The sequence below is a fragment of the Macaca mulatta genome, chromosome 7 (assembly GCF_049350105.2).
Source record: "Macaca mulatta isolate MMU2019108-1 chromosome 7, T2T-MMU8v2.0, whole genome shotgun sequence".
Classification (NCBI taxonomy): Eukaryota; Metazoa; Chordata; class Mammalia; order Primates; family Cercopithecidae; genus Macaca; species Macaca mulatta.
In genome coordinates this window covers 20,949,540-20,964,806 of record NC_133412.1, presented here as the reverse complement: position 1 = coordinate 20,964,806, position 15,267 = coordinate 20,949,540, and the positions used below count along the sequence as shown (strand labels likewise).

The following is a 15,267-nucleotide window of genomic DNA, read 5'->3' as shown; positions in this document are numbered from 1 at the left end:
CCTCTCTACTTCCACCACAATATCCAGCTTCTCCCAACTTCCCCCTCTTGTGGTGATGCCCCATAGGATCCCTTATCAGAGGAACGGTTCCATGTGGAGCTACACTTCAGCCCTGGAGTGAAAGGTGGTGAGGAAGAAGGCAGTGCCCCAACTGGCTGTGGATTCCGTCCAGCCTCTTCTGAGGTGCGTCAGAGTGCTGGGATTTGGGACTGAAGGAACCAAGTGGTGGGAAACGGTACAGGGAGAAGTAAAAGGGTTGGGTAGTCTGGGATTAGGAGCTTGGAGGCCATTAACACCTCTCTTATCTGCCTTGTTTTGTATAGAATGAGGAAATGAAAACCAACCAAGGCAGTATGGAGAACCTGTGTCCAGGAAAGGCATCAGATGAGCCAGACCGGGCATTGCAGACTTCACCCCAGCCTCCTGAGGGCCCTGGCCTCCCAAGGAGATCACCCCTCATTCGTAACCGAAAAGCTGGTTCCATGGAGGTAATGAGAGGTCCTTGGGAAAAAAATGAAGGGGTAGCAGTACTCATAGGACTATATCCACAGATCCTCTAGGTCCCCTTGGGGGTACTCTTGGGACTTGAAGCGGAGTCTTCCGCTCTGATTGATGTTTTACTTAATCTCTCTTTCAAGCTGGTCTCTCAATAGAGCTTCTTTAACCTGGTTGCTACTTCTCAGATTAAAGAGTTGCCACTGAGGGGTGCCTGAGAGATAAGGGTTTAAAGAGAAAAGATTAAGGAGGAGGGCTCTGGATGAATTTGAAAAGGTGTTCTTTAAAAGGAAATCTAGTAGAAACATCTTGAACTCTGGGCTAAAATCCCAGTCTGATACTTGGAAGCTGTGTGACTCGCTGGGTAACTTCTCTACACTTCTCTGGCCTTAACTTCTCTAAGCCTCAATTTTTTTTTACCTCTAAAATGTGAGTAGTATCCACCTTATAGATGCTCAACAGACAGTAATATAGTAACAATACAATTGATATTTAAGGTCCGGCCCTCTCCAGCTCTTGGTCACCTTGGGTAAAAATTATAACTCAGATAGGAACAAATACCTGGCACTTTTTCTGTACTGTCGTTCCAGAAAGTGGGTCAGCCAAGAGCTTTGTCTGTCTTCCTCTTGTTCTGATGAAGATCTTTATCAGCATGGGCCTGTATTCTGCTATTCTTGAAGTTTGTCTTAGTTCTGGTTCTAGCTCTTTAGCCTAAAGGAAGTAAGTGTTATTAATCTCACATTATGCCCAGCTAACCATCTGAGCTTTTTGTTTTGGTCTTTTTCCTGGAAAAACTGTTTCTGTCTTTGGCCCAATTATATCCCCCCCACTTTTTTTTTCCTATCTAGCTCCTTCTGTATCACTTACATTCATTTTGACACCACAATTTATCCCTGTCCCAGAGACTTTGACTGTCTGATTTAGATTCTGCTCTGTCCTGATGACTCTGTTCACCTGGCTCAGTGCCAGGTCTCTATCTTAGAGGAATTGGTTTTTCCATTTTAGGGATCTATCAGAAGAATCCATAATGAGCTGACCTAGGTTCAGCAAAAGGTTTGCAATTCAGATTTTGGAGAAAGCTGAGAAGACGAACTGCAGTCTCTTCTTTTGATTCATCCTTTGCTTCCTGATTATTTTAAGGTGAAATTGACATTGGTAATATGCAGAGTTTCTTTAGGTAGGATATACATTATTTTCTCTTTGAGTGTAAGTTGGTATCCGTAGAACTCTATTACCCTTTATACTCACATGCAGTAGATCACATGGATAGAATGACACATAATCTTCCATCAATAAACTGCTCCTCCAAATGTCTTTCCTATTCACATGGTCTGCTAGCCTCTCCTGGTGCTGTTGTGCTTGAACCACGCCCCCCGCCCCCCGCCACCATTTTCTTCTGGTTTATGCAGTCATAAGACATAGGCAGCTGGGTGTGGTGAATCACACCTGTAATCCAAACACTTTGGGAGGCCTAAGTGGGAGAATCATTTGAGGCCAGGAGCTCAAAACCAGCCTGGGCAGCAGGGCAAGATCCTGTCTCTACAAAAAAAAATATTTTAATTAAAAAATTTAAAAAAAAAAGACACAGGCAAAGGAAAGCTCTCTGTGTATCATCTCTCAGACTTGATAAGATTGACTTCTTTCTTTCAGGCCTATAGGAAGCTTCCTATTGTAATCACATTCCTTCTTTTCAATTACTAGTGCTGCTTAGACCCTGGCTTATCCAGGGTGATGGTTGTCCAGGATATTTTCCTCAGCTTTGCAAGGAAATCATCTCTCTGCTCCTTGGTCACAGAGCCTTATAATACTAATATTAATGTTTATCTTCCTTGCTCTTTACATATAGGCATACAACTTGTCCTTCCCTCCATCCCTTCTTCTCCTCTTGTCATCTCATACTTTTTAACTATTTTAGATTATAAAACTTATGACCTTCATAGCAGCTATGCCCTAGCTGGTCATCCTCTCTAGCCCTGTAACTGGCTCTGCCCTGTGGGCACTGGGACTTTTGGGATCCTGGGGTTTAAAGGAGCCGTGACCGGCTTTCCACCCGGTCTGATTGCAGGTCATGAACATGCAGTGCACGGGGAACCTGGACCTCATCCCCTTGCGGGGACGGCGCCGCAGGAGGTCGGGAGACCTCCCCCGGCCTTCCCCAGCCATCGGCCTACAGCCCCGGGCTGTGTCCACCACTCACCTGGCATCCTGCACACAGGTGTCCCTCCCTACCTCACCTTCCTGTTTTACCTTCTGTCTTTGCCTTTTGGGATCTAGGGACTCAGACACTATCTAGTTGGGATGTGTGTGTATTGGGGGTTGTGTGATTGGGCCCTTGTGGGCATTGTAAGAATTCTGTTTCATGTTTCTAGGGGTGAGATAGTTGGAGGGGAGGGCTGCTTGGTTCGAACAAGAAATGTAGTACGGTTGCAGTAGCCACAGCTGTTCCATGGAAAGAAGAGAGGGTGGCCAGACTTTCTTATTTGTGGCTGAGCCATTGTGATTGGCTTTCTGAGTCTTGTGGGGGGATGGATACGATTAGGAAACCGCTCTGCTGAGAACTAGGAATGGGTTGAATAATGATTTCCCACTCAGATTGGGAATGGGAGGGCTCTGGGGAAAGGGATGTTGAAAATAGAAGTGGCTTCTAGTATAGAAAGATGCCCCAGACAGTTCCCTCCATAAAGTGCATTTTCTGTTCCCTTTTCATCCCTCTTCTCCTATAAATCCTTTGGTTCTTCCAAACTTTCTAACATTGCTTGGCTTTGTAGGGACAGGAATTCAGGACCTGGGTTTTATGCTTTTGGGTTGAGGTGGCAAAATGATTAATTATAGAGTCCTTTTTCTGCAGGTACTTTCTGAGACTTCATCCTCAAGGCCTGGTGGCTACCGGCTCTTTTCATCTTCACGGCCACCCACAGAAATGAAGCAGAGTGGCTTAGGTATGGCTTCGCCAGCATTTCTCACCTATTGTTGGAAAAGTTGTCTGTCTGTTCTCCAGAGTTGTATTGTGGGAAACCTTTGTCATGGGGTTTGGAACCATCCAGTCAGTGGAATATCATCAGGTGGGGGTAGGGAGGATGAAGTGGGAGAAGCCATAGTTAGATATGAACTTGGATCTCAGATGATTGTTCCATCCCAGAAAGGTGTTTATCTCTTGGTTTTCTATACCAATCACATTTCCCTGGCCAAAGGGCATTTTTCTGGCTTTCCCTCTCATTCCTTATCTGTCCCTCCAGTCTAGCCCAGACCTTAAGGGGCCATGGAGACTCTGAACCTTCAGAGTTATCAGAGACAGAGCTATAAATAGAGGTACTTGCAACCCTCATAAATGTCGTATTCCTCATTTGAAGAATTGTGCCATGTCTTCCTCTGAAACCAGTGTTTTTTACATCCCCACTCTTGCCCTTCCTACCACCTTGCCCTTTCCTCCATCATCTCCTAATCCTGTAACTTTTTCCCCTTCCTTCTGGAAAATTGACAAGTCTGAGACTGGTGTAGTGGCAGAGGCATCTCTCAGGACTTTGAGGAAATGTCTCTTGATTTTTGGATCCCTGGAAAGGGGTAGAGAACATCATTCAACTTTTTGTGAGAGCACAGACGGCAGGAAGGACCAAGCCTCAGAGGGTATTGTATTCTTTGGGTGGGGGGCGGTCCTTGGGAGGAACTATCTCTGAGCACAGTGCCTTGTGAGCCAGTAACTAGAACTGGAGGTCAGACATGATTGTGTGGGGTCTGGACTTGGTCCCCTTGCTCTTTCTATCTTGTCCTATCATTCTCTTTAGCGCCTCTAATTTTTCTGTTGCTTTTGTCCTTGGCACCCATTTTCTTGACCCCAAAATGGTCAGCTTTTGGACTAGCAAGAGGGAGAAAGGTTTTGGTAACTTTCCAGGCTAATTTTATGAGAATAAGTTGCCTTCTACATTCCTGAAATGAGAAAGATGGTTTGGGGCAGGAGAAATAAATGACAAGTATGTAGATCTGGCCAGGCGCAGTGGCTCATGCCTATAATTCCAGCACTTTGGGAGGCCGAGGAAAGCAGATCACTTGAGGTCAGGAGTTCTGAGACTAGCCTGGCCAACATAGTGAAACCCCATCTCTACTTAAAATACAAAAATTAGCTGAGCATGGTGACGCATGCCTGTAATCCCAGCTACTGGGAGGTTGAGACACAAGAATTGCTTGAATCCAGAAGATGGAGGTTGCAGTGAGCTGTGATTGTGCCCACTATACTCCAGCCTGGGTGACAGAGTGACACGCCATCTCAAAAACACAAAAAGAAAAAGAAAAACAAAACAAAACAAAAACCGAAAGAACAATAGTGTAGATCTATGACATGGGCCTCTCTTCCCAGAAGTCCCAGTAAAGAATAGGTTCCAGACAGACTATAAAAGAGGATAGGTGTGTCTAGCCCAGTTAAGTGGGCCATGGGAATGCTTTAAAGAACAAGGCAGAAATATGGACATGAAACTGGTTGGCAGATGGTGGTGGTAAGGTAGAGACCACCCTCTGAGATGATCTGAGGACTGGGCAGAACAGAGTTGGCATGACTGCACTAGAAAAGTATTCAGTGGAGGAAGTGTATGTAGGACAAAGCTTGGGGTGGTCTAGGATAGAGCCAGCTAGTTTTAGCTTTGCTGAAGAAAAGCAGTCTCATTTAGCAACTGTTATTACTCTCTGGAATCTCATTCCAGAGCCTGTTTGAACATGAAAGGTGGAGGAAGTTGCTGTATAGAGGAGAGGTCCTGAATTCCTGGGTCGGAATCATCAGCCATCTGAACTTCCTGATTGCTCTGGTGACCCCGAAATCCTGGGACCTCTGAAACCATGGTCCCTTCTTGGTGGCCTCAAGGGAATTGAACTCCTTTCCACTCCATCCATAGGGAAACCCTATGAATGTTAAGTCACAAGCCAAATCCAGGGTCTTGGCTAAGATGGATTTGGAAATAGGGAGGCAAATCCTGAGAACTTGGGTGTCAGTCTTGTTTCCTCTTGACCACTCTGTCTTTATAGGCTGTAGTAGGAGAAGGGACCGTGGAGTCCTAACCCTCCTCTAGATCAAATGTTGGAGACAGTGACTGGTCTGATTTATTCCATACTTCAGAGATTATTCAAATTTTATTTAATCCTCTCATTGGCAATGGAGTTCTCTTTGCTTTCTTTGAATTTATATGTGTGGGCAACTGGCTTTGAGCATAGGCTTATGAGATAATACACTTTTGAGAGCAGAAAAAACATACCTTTTTGTTGTTATTTCCTGTATTCCTTCTTAGTAGGGTGCTCATCACATAATAGGCATGCTTTACATACAATCAATTGATTCTTCACATGCCCTTCAATTTGTGTCCATGTTATTTTCAGAAACTGTGCTGGTTCCTGAAAAATAGTTATTTATTTTCTAACAATACAGTTGGTCCTCAGAGTCAGGAGACCTGTATTCTAGTCCAGCTTAACTTCTAAAAAACTATGTGACCTTGAGCAAAGGAGGTCCCTTTTGGATCTCGGTTTCCTCATCTCTAAAATATGAAAGTTGAACTGGATGATCTCTGAGTCCCTTCTAGCTTAAAACATTCAATGAGACAGGGGGCTGTGGCTCACACCTATAATCCCAGCATTATGGGAGGCCAAGGTGGGAGGGTCACTTGAGCTCGGGAGACCAACTGGGCAACATAGTGAGACCTCGTTCCTACTGAAAACAAAAAAAATTGTCCAGGCATGATGGTGTATGCTTGCAATCCCATCTACTTGGGAAGCTGAGATGGGAGGATCACTTGAGCCTGGGAGACCAAGGCTGCAGTGAGCTATGATTGTGCCACTGCACTCCAGCCTGGGCAACAGAATTAGATCCTGTCTTAAAAAAAAAATTGTGAGCCTCATACTTTCATTCTTGGGAAAGGTAAAAAGGCCTGAAGGGAGGGGATGTTGGATGAAAAGCTTAGGAAGGATCGGAAGGGTGCCAGCTGAGTGTTCAGAATCAGTCTCTAGCTTCAGTCAAAGGCTTTTCCTTTCAAACCTACAAGGACTAGATTTCTGAGTTTCTTAAGCTATATATCCAGGGTAAGGGGTGCCCAATTAAATCTAGGGGGAATCTAGAGGGACCTACCTATAATTTGAGCATTTCTGAGAGCCACCTGGAGAGCACAGTCTATCCCTTTCAGTGTGTTGAATCCCCTAATATGACTAACCCTGCATTTGTAGTGGCCTCTTGTCTCTGCCATGTAGCTCTTCAGAAGAATCCCCCTTTTGCTTGCCCACTGTGACTATGCAGAAGTGTAAAGCCATTTGTGGTTATGTGGAATGGCCACATGGTGGTGGCTGTGAATGGCTGTGTGTGTCTTGATGTTATCATGTGAAGTTGTGTATAGTTCTGTGTGATAGTTGTGGCTTTACGTGGCTACTAACACACTCCCGGCCTTGCAGGCTCACAGTGCACAGGGCTGTTCAGCACCACAGTGCTGGGTGGCTCCTCCAGCGCCCCGAATCTTCAGGACTACGCCCGCAGCCATGGCAAAAAGCTACCACCTGCCAGTCTGAAGCACCGAGATGGTATGTGGGTGGGTTTTGGGGGATAACTCCTTTTTTCACTTGTCTCTCAGCAAGGACATAGCTCAAGACCTATTCATGCTTAAGATGACACTGGCCTTATAACAAGTTTTCTTCATCAGTAATAGATAGGAGAAGGCACCAGGACCCCTTCCACCCCTCCATTTGCATTCCCTCTTGCCATAAAAATACTACTTATTTATGCTTATCCCTTCATAATCTCCCACATAACAGTCCTGCTGCATCAGTCTGTACTCTTTCCTGGATTCTGGCCTATAGGGGTAAGGACCAAGGAGGATGATGCATGGTTGGGAAGAATGTAGTGAAACCTCAAATAAAATCCAGCAAATTGGGTTTAGGGAAGGCAATGTTGCTCAGCTAAGGCAGAAAAGATAATATGGAAAGAGACTGGGGTAAGGGATGAAAATTTCTGTGAAGATTTTATTTCCAAATGACCAGAAAGAGGACACAGTGGTAAAATTAGGGTTGTTTGTAGGAGTGTATTGTAGTAGAGATGACACATAGATTCCTAAGAGATTTACCAAAGGAAAAGAGATTGACATGTGTTAGTTAGAAATCCCAGGGAAGGGGAGGGGAGCAGGACAGATAACTAACTTTAAAGAACAGACTATCTTGTGGGCAAACTCCAGAACAGAGGGTGGGGACAAGGGTGGGTATAATCCCCATGATGTCTTTTCTCCCCAGAGCTCTTGTTTGTCCCGGCCGTAAAACGATTTTCTGTGTCGTTTGCAAAGCATCCGACTAACGGTACGTTTGCTTCTGACTCAATGTCATTCCTCCTCACCATGTCACCTCTAGACACTTGACTCTGAGTTTTGACACTGACTTTGCCTCTCCTTCCACTGTGTTGACACCCTGCTGTCTCTGAATGAGCTACTCACTAAGTGTCCCTCCTGGGATGGTTTCCTTGTGACAGCCTTAGTCTTGGTTGCAGCCTGACTGCCCCATCCCTGTGGCAACTCAGGGTCTTACTTCCATAATCACCGTCATCACCATTATGTCACTTCTGTCAGCATCACCACCAAAACACTGATTAAACCTCTCCCTTTCCTATCACATGACTGCCAGGCTGTGTACAGATATGATGGTTCCCCTTCTTAGAATGGGAATAGTGTTTCCTAGATTGATTCCATTTCTTCTCTTCCCCAATACCCCCAATTCCTCAGCTTATATAACTTTGATCTTTCTGTTTTTTCTCCAACTCTTTTGTTGGGGTGGATGTGGATGACTAGTTTGTTCCTCTTTTGGAGCAACACTGCAGTTCCCAGCTCCTAAGCCTACTTATATGGATGTTAGTCTTGAGTATATAGTTTCCCATCTCCATATTTCTTTCTCCTGCCATTATGTGTATTTTGTGTGGCTCTTGTGCTCCTGACATTTGCTTTATGTTACTACTAACCTAGTGCTTGGGCCTAGAAAACAACAGCCCAGGTTGCTTTGGGATAAAAAATAAAAAGAAAGGAGTAGGAGGTAGTAGGTAAAAGAAAAAGGACCGTACCTTGAGTTTTTAAGTGTAGTTTCCATGTGGCACCAGCCTACCTATGGTAAAGCTATCGCAGAGAAGTTTGAAGAGTTGAGATGTCTGCTGGGGATTCTGGGGGAGCTTAGGAATGAATAATATTTTAAGAACATTGAAGAACCGGGTCTGCCCACACTGCGGTGGGAGGGCTTGGAGATCTCTGTAAACCATAAATTGAGGGGTATGGTGTCTTTGTAGGGTATAGCAGGAGAACCGAGGCTCACTCTCTTTCAAAGTTTTATCCTTGGTATCCTTATTTTTCTCTCTGTATTATATTTTGTCTTCAAGGTAAATCTAGTTTTTTAGGTATGGTTTTCTTCTATTCAAGAGCTAAGACTCTCTGAGGGAAGTAAAATTAGACTAGAAAACCTCTATGTGCTAATCTCCTATTGCCTAGCAAGTGACAGCTGCTAGATTTTAGCCCAGTCAGGTTGTACATCTTCACAAGGCACTGCTGAAATCTCTCCCTAGGTTGACTAGCCTATGCTGGCTCAGTTTATCCCTGCCCCCAGGCTCCCAATTGTGCCTGTGGCAGGAGTTCCCATTCAGAGCCTCATGGGTGTGCCCGCTCATTGAGCTTCAAGCTCTTCTGTCCTTCATGTGCCACAGCCATCTCCAGAATAGAACCTGATGCATCAATAGCACAGCCTGGGACTTGGACTTAGGGTCCACAGTATAGTACGAGGAACGTGGGCTACTCAAATCAGAGCTAAATCACATATCTCCTAGTTCTTAGGTGCCATAAGAAAAGAACCAAGTCCATAAAACAGACCCTCAGACCTATGTACCTCCAGCTCCCCGAAGCCCTGTTTAGCAGCCTCACCCATTGAAGAAGATTTAATTCTGCCAAAAGGAGGTGAGGAAAAAAGAGCTGGATAATGCAGGTATTGTGCAGGAAAACAAATTTAAGATCTCCAATACCCTGCACACTTCCTCAGGGGTCTTGTGGCCTCCTTTGTTTTTCTTGTGCTGGAGCTTGGAGGCTAATATGCTTAAGAAGCCAGAATCTGGGTTCTACCTGTTGACAACAGCAGAAATTTGGAACTGTATGTCACTTGCTGAGGAAGATTATGTAGATTCAATTTGACCCTCAAGAAATATGAGGGCTCTCCTCCGTGGCCAAGATCTTGCTTGACTGACCAGCAATTACAAAGTGGATGTTTTGTCTGTAGTTGCAGATAAGTCACAGCAGCTCTGTCATCACCATCTCCTTGCCATGATATCTGGCTTTGAAACAGCAGCTAGACATACTGGACCTGGCTTTGGAAAAGAGGCAAGGCAGTGTGTCTTCACACTTTGATGGGAGGGCAGCCCTCAGCCTATCCCTGCCTCTGTCCGTGATAAGCTGCTGTTATATCCTGTAACTATATCCAGCACACAAGTATAGCCTGTTACTAAACTGTACACTGAACTCACCAAAGTAAATTAATAAAGTGGGAAAGACTGTGGCTCACGCTCATCCCTAATGTCGGCGTGTGACCACTGGATTTGTCAAGCCCATTATCTTCTAGGGACCCATGTAACTATGTGACCGTTGGTACATACAGTTAGTGCTCACAAGACTAGCCTAGGTAGAGCTGAAATCTGTCCTGACATCCAAGCTAAGGTCTCTGAAGACCACAGTCTCATGGGATCACCTTGTGGAGTCAGTTCTGGTCTGGGAGTTTTGAGCAGTCATCCTCAGCTGCCTTGATTCTACCTTCTCTATACCAACATCCTGTACTCAAGTTCTTGTCCATCCTCACATCATGTCTTAAGATCCCATACCTTTTCTCTAAGATCTTTCCCTGTTGTTCCTCTTACACCCGGCTCCGCATGCCTTTGACTGCCTTCAACCTTTTGTAGCTCAATTACATGCATCCACAAAGTTTGCCAAGTAGCTAAAATGAGGGGTTCAGAATCAAAGCTTTTCTACTCACCAGCTGAAAAACGTGCAGTTAGACTCACCAGCAGTGGGAAGAAAATGTAAAATTTTATCTAACTTTCAGCTTCGTAATGGATACAGTATCTCTGAGTCCTGAGTTTTATGTGTACTTTTTTTTTTTTAAGTGATTGTTTAAACAACAGTAAGGTCAAGGATAGTTAGTCAATATTGGTATTTTCACATATTGATTCCATTTTCCACACAAATCATTTTAAAGGAGTTCTACATTCTGGTTTCCTGTCAGTCTCCTGTGCCAGCTGCCTAATACCATCCCTGTCTTTGGCTATCTTAGAGTGTGGTCCAGAAGACCTGCCCTAAAAAACAGCCTTTTTAGCTTGACTATCTTGATACTCAATGCTATCCTTGACACTCTGAGTGACTTTGAGCTTTTCATTTTTATCCCTACTTCATAAATCCATTCACCTGAGAATGCAGGCCCTAAGTAGGGTTCATCCAATGATGAGGGATCTTGAAGCTGTAGTCAAGACTCCCAGCCACAAAACTGCCAGCTCACCCCTGTTCACAACGATGTGACTGCTGTCTACAAGCACCGACTCAATTATGCTCAAGGAGGAAGGGAAGGACATTGCTGTATGATGAGGTCTCACTTATCCCTTCTTTCAGACTCGTTGTGTGATGACACCACTCTTCTTCCCTGCAAGAGATGCCCAGTGGCTCTGACCATCTCTGCTTCTCTCTTAGCTCACCTTGGATCTGAGTGTCCCCACCTCCCAGTAATGCTTGTGCTAGTCAGTGCCCCCCTCATTGTCTCTCCCTCTTCTCTTTCTCTATCTTTGTGCTTCCTGCCGTGGTCCCCTCACCCCCTCCAGAGCTGCTGGATGACCAGCACCCTGTGGTCCGGTTGCTGCGCAGTTTTTCCTCTGACTGTACAGGGGGCCGGCCAGTCTCCTTGGATGCCACGCTGGCGCATCACCTGCACCAGTGCTCCTACCACCTGCGCCTCTTCCGGAACTGGCTGCGCTCAGGCCAGGATGATCCCGAGTGCCTCTACGGTACCCCCTGCCACCAAGCTGGCTGCTGCCACTACCCTGGCTGGGACTGACTGCTTTGCTTATTGCACTTCTGGCAGGAGAGCCCACCTGTTTCTTTCTCCTGTTTGCCCTGAGGTTATGTAACTTGCATTTAGTGGCTTGGATGGGATTGGGGCCGGACTGCCTGGTAGCTGTAGCATTGGCTGCTCATTCCTTCCTATTCTCCTTTCTCACCACCTCCTAATGTTACTCATTCCCCAGTTCTGTTCAATACAGGAGTAATCTCTTGCCTTGGAATCTGTTCTTATCACTCTAACACTCTACTGCCACCATCTTCAAATCCAAATGTTTTTCTAGCCACTCTGAGGAGCTAGAGACAGTAACTTTCCTGCCCTCCTGCCACAAGATCATGGGGGAAATTGAGGCACAGAAGCCGCAATTGTATCCTTGGGGCAAACAAAGGACAGAGCTTAGAAGGTGGTCAGGTTATAACCCTTTTGAGTTACGGGCTTTAGTCACTGGTGAATGGGAAGCTGTCTTGTATAGACATTATTTTCCCGCATATCCTTAGTCCCTTTAAGGAGATGTTGAGGAGGCATAGGAAAGATTGGGGACTGAGAAAGTGGTTGGGATGTGTTTTTCTTGATCCTCCATTGGGGACATTTTTTCCATCACCAGTGCCTAGTATTAGGGTTACATATTTATGTTTACCCTTGGCCCTACCCATACTGATAGACCTGCATTGGAATTCTTGAGTTTCGAGCAGAAAATCAGTGCTTTTTCTTTTTTCTAGGGCATTTGCCTCATTTTTCTGATGAAGTACAAAGATCCTAGCAAGTCTGGGGTTTTCCAGTAGATCAGAAGGGTGAAGCTTTGATGTGATGGAAACTATCAAGAAAGAACTTCCATCCCCATCCTGTTCATGCATGTGGTTTTCCTGGGCTGAGCTTCATGTGTATTGCATGCCCTCCAGTTTGCATCCAAGTATTCTAGCCTTTCTACCGACATCCTAAATTTGCATGAACCCCTTCTCAGATTCCATGTCCTTCTCCTTAATCTGGTTCTCTTATTCATGATACCCGAAATCTGCTGTTTCTTCCCAGTTCCCTGACCTCCCTATCTCATGTTAGATCTGCAGTTTCACCCCTTACCTCTGGATCCTTGTTTTATTCCCCCAGAAAGTGTGAGGACAATGTTGGTGCTTACCCTACTGGGATTCTGTTTATTTTTCCATGGGACATTGCAAGCTCTCCATAGGTAGCATGAGAGGTGATTTGATTTACCTGGAGGCCTTAGCAGGTAGATGTTTTAGGAAATCTGAAAGTGAGAAAAAGAGACTCCCCTAGGGGCTCTAAAGAGTTCCCTCTCCTAAGAGTCTTGGATACCCCACACTCCAAAAGCCACGGACTCTCCTGATGCTTCTCAGGGACTCTCCATGCTTCCTTGGCCAGTTGGGGTATATCTGGCAGGAATAACATTGACTTTGCCCATCTCTTTTCAAACAGGATTTGAAGGGTGTTCCATGGTGCCCACCATCTACCCTCTGGAAACACTGCATAATGCCCTTTCCCTACGTCAAGTGAGTGAATTCTTGAGTAGAGTCTGCCAGCGCCACACTGATGCCCAGGCACAGGCATCTGCAGGTATGGATACTCTTATTTTTTACCCTTCTATCTGCCCCCATGCCCATGCTTCCTAGAATATAAGAAAGTAGTAAATTAAAAAGCTATTTAGGCAATCCACAAAGACACAGAAGTACCCTTAAAAATGTATAATTAGTGGCTGGGCGTGGTGGGTCGTGTCTGTTATTCCAGCACTTTGGGAGGCCGTGGCAGGTGGATCACCTGAGGTTAGGAGTTTGAGACAAGCCTGGCCAACATGGCGAAACCCTGTCGCTACTGAAAAAAAAAAATACGACCGGGTGCAGTGGCTCACGCCTGTAATCCCAGCACTTTGGCAGGGCTAGGTGGGCGGATCACAAGGTCAAGAGATAGAGACCATCCTGACCAACATGGTGAAACCCTGTCTGTACTAAAAATACCAAAATTAGATGGGCATGGTGATGTGCACCTGTAGTCCCAGCTACCTAGGAGGCAGAGGCAGGAGAATCGCTTGAACCTGGGAGGCAGACGTTGCAGTGAGCCAAGATCATGCCACTACACTCCGGCCTGGCAACAGAGTGAGACTCCATCTCAAAAAACAAAAAACAAAAAACAAAAAAACAAAAAACAAACAAACAAAAAAAACAAACGTTAGCCGAGCATGGTGGTATGTGCCTGTAGTCCCAGCTACTTGGGAGTCTAAGGCAGGAGAATTACTTGAGCCCGGGAGGCAGAGGTTGCTGTGAGCCAAGATCACGCCACTGCACTCCAGCCTGGGTGACAGAGTGAGACTCCATCTCAAAAAAAAAAAAGGATAATTGCGTAGGCCAACTAAACATCATAGAAATATCACTCCTTCCTAAGGTAATTAATTCAACATAATCCCAATAAAAATACGGTTTTTCTAAAATCAAATCACTTCTGAAGTTTTCATTGAAAAATAAGCAAGAACAGTGAAGAGTGAGTTGGGTGCAGTGGCTCACGTTTGTAATCCCAGCAACTCTTGAGGCTGAGGCAGGAGGATTGCTGAGGCCAGGAGTTCAAGACTAGCCTGTGCAGGCCAGGTGCAGTGGCTCACACCTGTAATCCCAGAACTTTGGGAGGCCGAGAGGGGCAGATCACAAGGTCAGGAGATCGAGACCATCCTGGCTAACATGCTGAAACCCCATCTCTACTAAAAATACAAAAAATTAGCCGGGCGTGGTGGTGGGTGCCTGTAGTCCCAGCTACTTGGGAGGCTGAGGCAGGAGAATGGCATGAACCTGGGAGGCGGAGCTTACAGTGAGCCAAGATCTCGCCACTGCACTTCAGCCTGGGTGACAGAGTGAGCCTCCATCTCAAAAAAAAAAAAAAGGACTAGCCTCTGCAACATAGTGAGATCCCCATCTCTCCGGGAAAAAAAAAAAGCTATGCATGGTGGTGTGTGCCTGTAGTCTCATCTACTTGGGATGTTGAAGCGGGAGGATCACTTGAACCCAGGAGTTCAAGGCTGCGGTGAGCTATGATCACACCACTGTGCTCCATCCTGGGTGGACAGAGTAAGATTCTACCACAGAAAAAAGAGAGAGAGAGAGAAGTGAAGAAAACCCTGAAAAGAAGAGCAAGCAAATACAAGCAAATACTAGCCCTACCACATTTTAAATCATTCTATAAAACGTCATTTTAGTTTTGATTTTTGTGATCATAGTTCACTGCAGTCGGGAACTCCTGGGCTCAAACCATCCTCTTGCCTTGGCTTCTCAAAGCACTGGCGTTACAAGTATGACAGAAAGACTTTTTTTGAGACAGAGTCTCACTCTCTCACCCAAGCTGGAGTGCAGTGGCAGGATCTCAGTTCACTGCAACCTCTGTCTCTCGGGTTCAAGCAGTTCTCCCTGCCTCAGCCTCCTGAGTAGCTGGGATTACAGGCACCAGCCACCACGCCTGGCTAATTTTTGTATTTTTAGTAAAGATGGGGTTTTGCCATGTTGCCCAGGCTGGTCTTGAACTCCTGACCTCAGGTGATCCACCCGCCTCAGCCTCCCAAAGTGCTGGGATTACTGGTGTGAGCCACCACACCCATCCAGAAAGACTTTTTAGTAAATAGACTGGGGGTAATTGAATAGCCATTTGACAACAATTAAAATTGAACCCACACTGTATACTAGGATAAACTCCATATGGATCAGAAATCTA

At 45.6% G+C, this 15,267-nt stretch overlaps 1 protein-coding gene across 50 annotated transcripts in view; it reads left to right on the top strand.

The window, feature by feature from the left end:
* PPIP5K1 (diphosphoinositol pentakisphosphate kinase 1) overlaps positions 1-15,267 on the top strand; it is a 60,811-nt gene that overhangs the window by 19,319 nt on the left and 26,225 nt on the right. For 15 of the 50 annotated variants that reach the window (XM_077939231.1, XM_077939217.1, XM_077939252.1 and 12 more), the window contains 7 exons: positions 67-183; positions 324-488; positions 2,561-2,710; positions 3,344-3,434; positions 6,913-7,038; positions 7,741-7,803; positions 12,997-13,134. In XM_077939231.1, the coding sequence (XP_077795357.1) occupies positions 67-183; positions 324-488; positions 2,561-2,710; positions 3,344-3,434; positions 6,913-7,038; positions 7,741-7,803; positions 12,997-13,134 (850 nt within the window). Of the gene's footprint in view, positions 1-66; positions 184-323; positions 489-2,560; positions 2,711-3,343; positions 3,435-6,912; positions 7,039-7,740; positions 7,804-11,329; positions 11,513-12,996; positions 13,135-15,267 lie in introns of all 50 variants that reach the window. The other 35 variants (XM_077939239.1, XM_077939234.1, XM_077939238.1 and 32 more) reach the window with 7 other exon arrangements.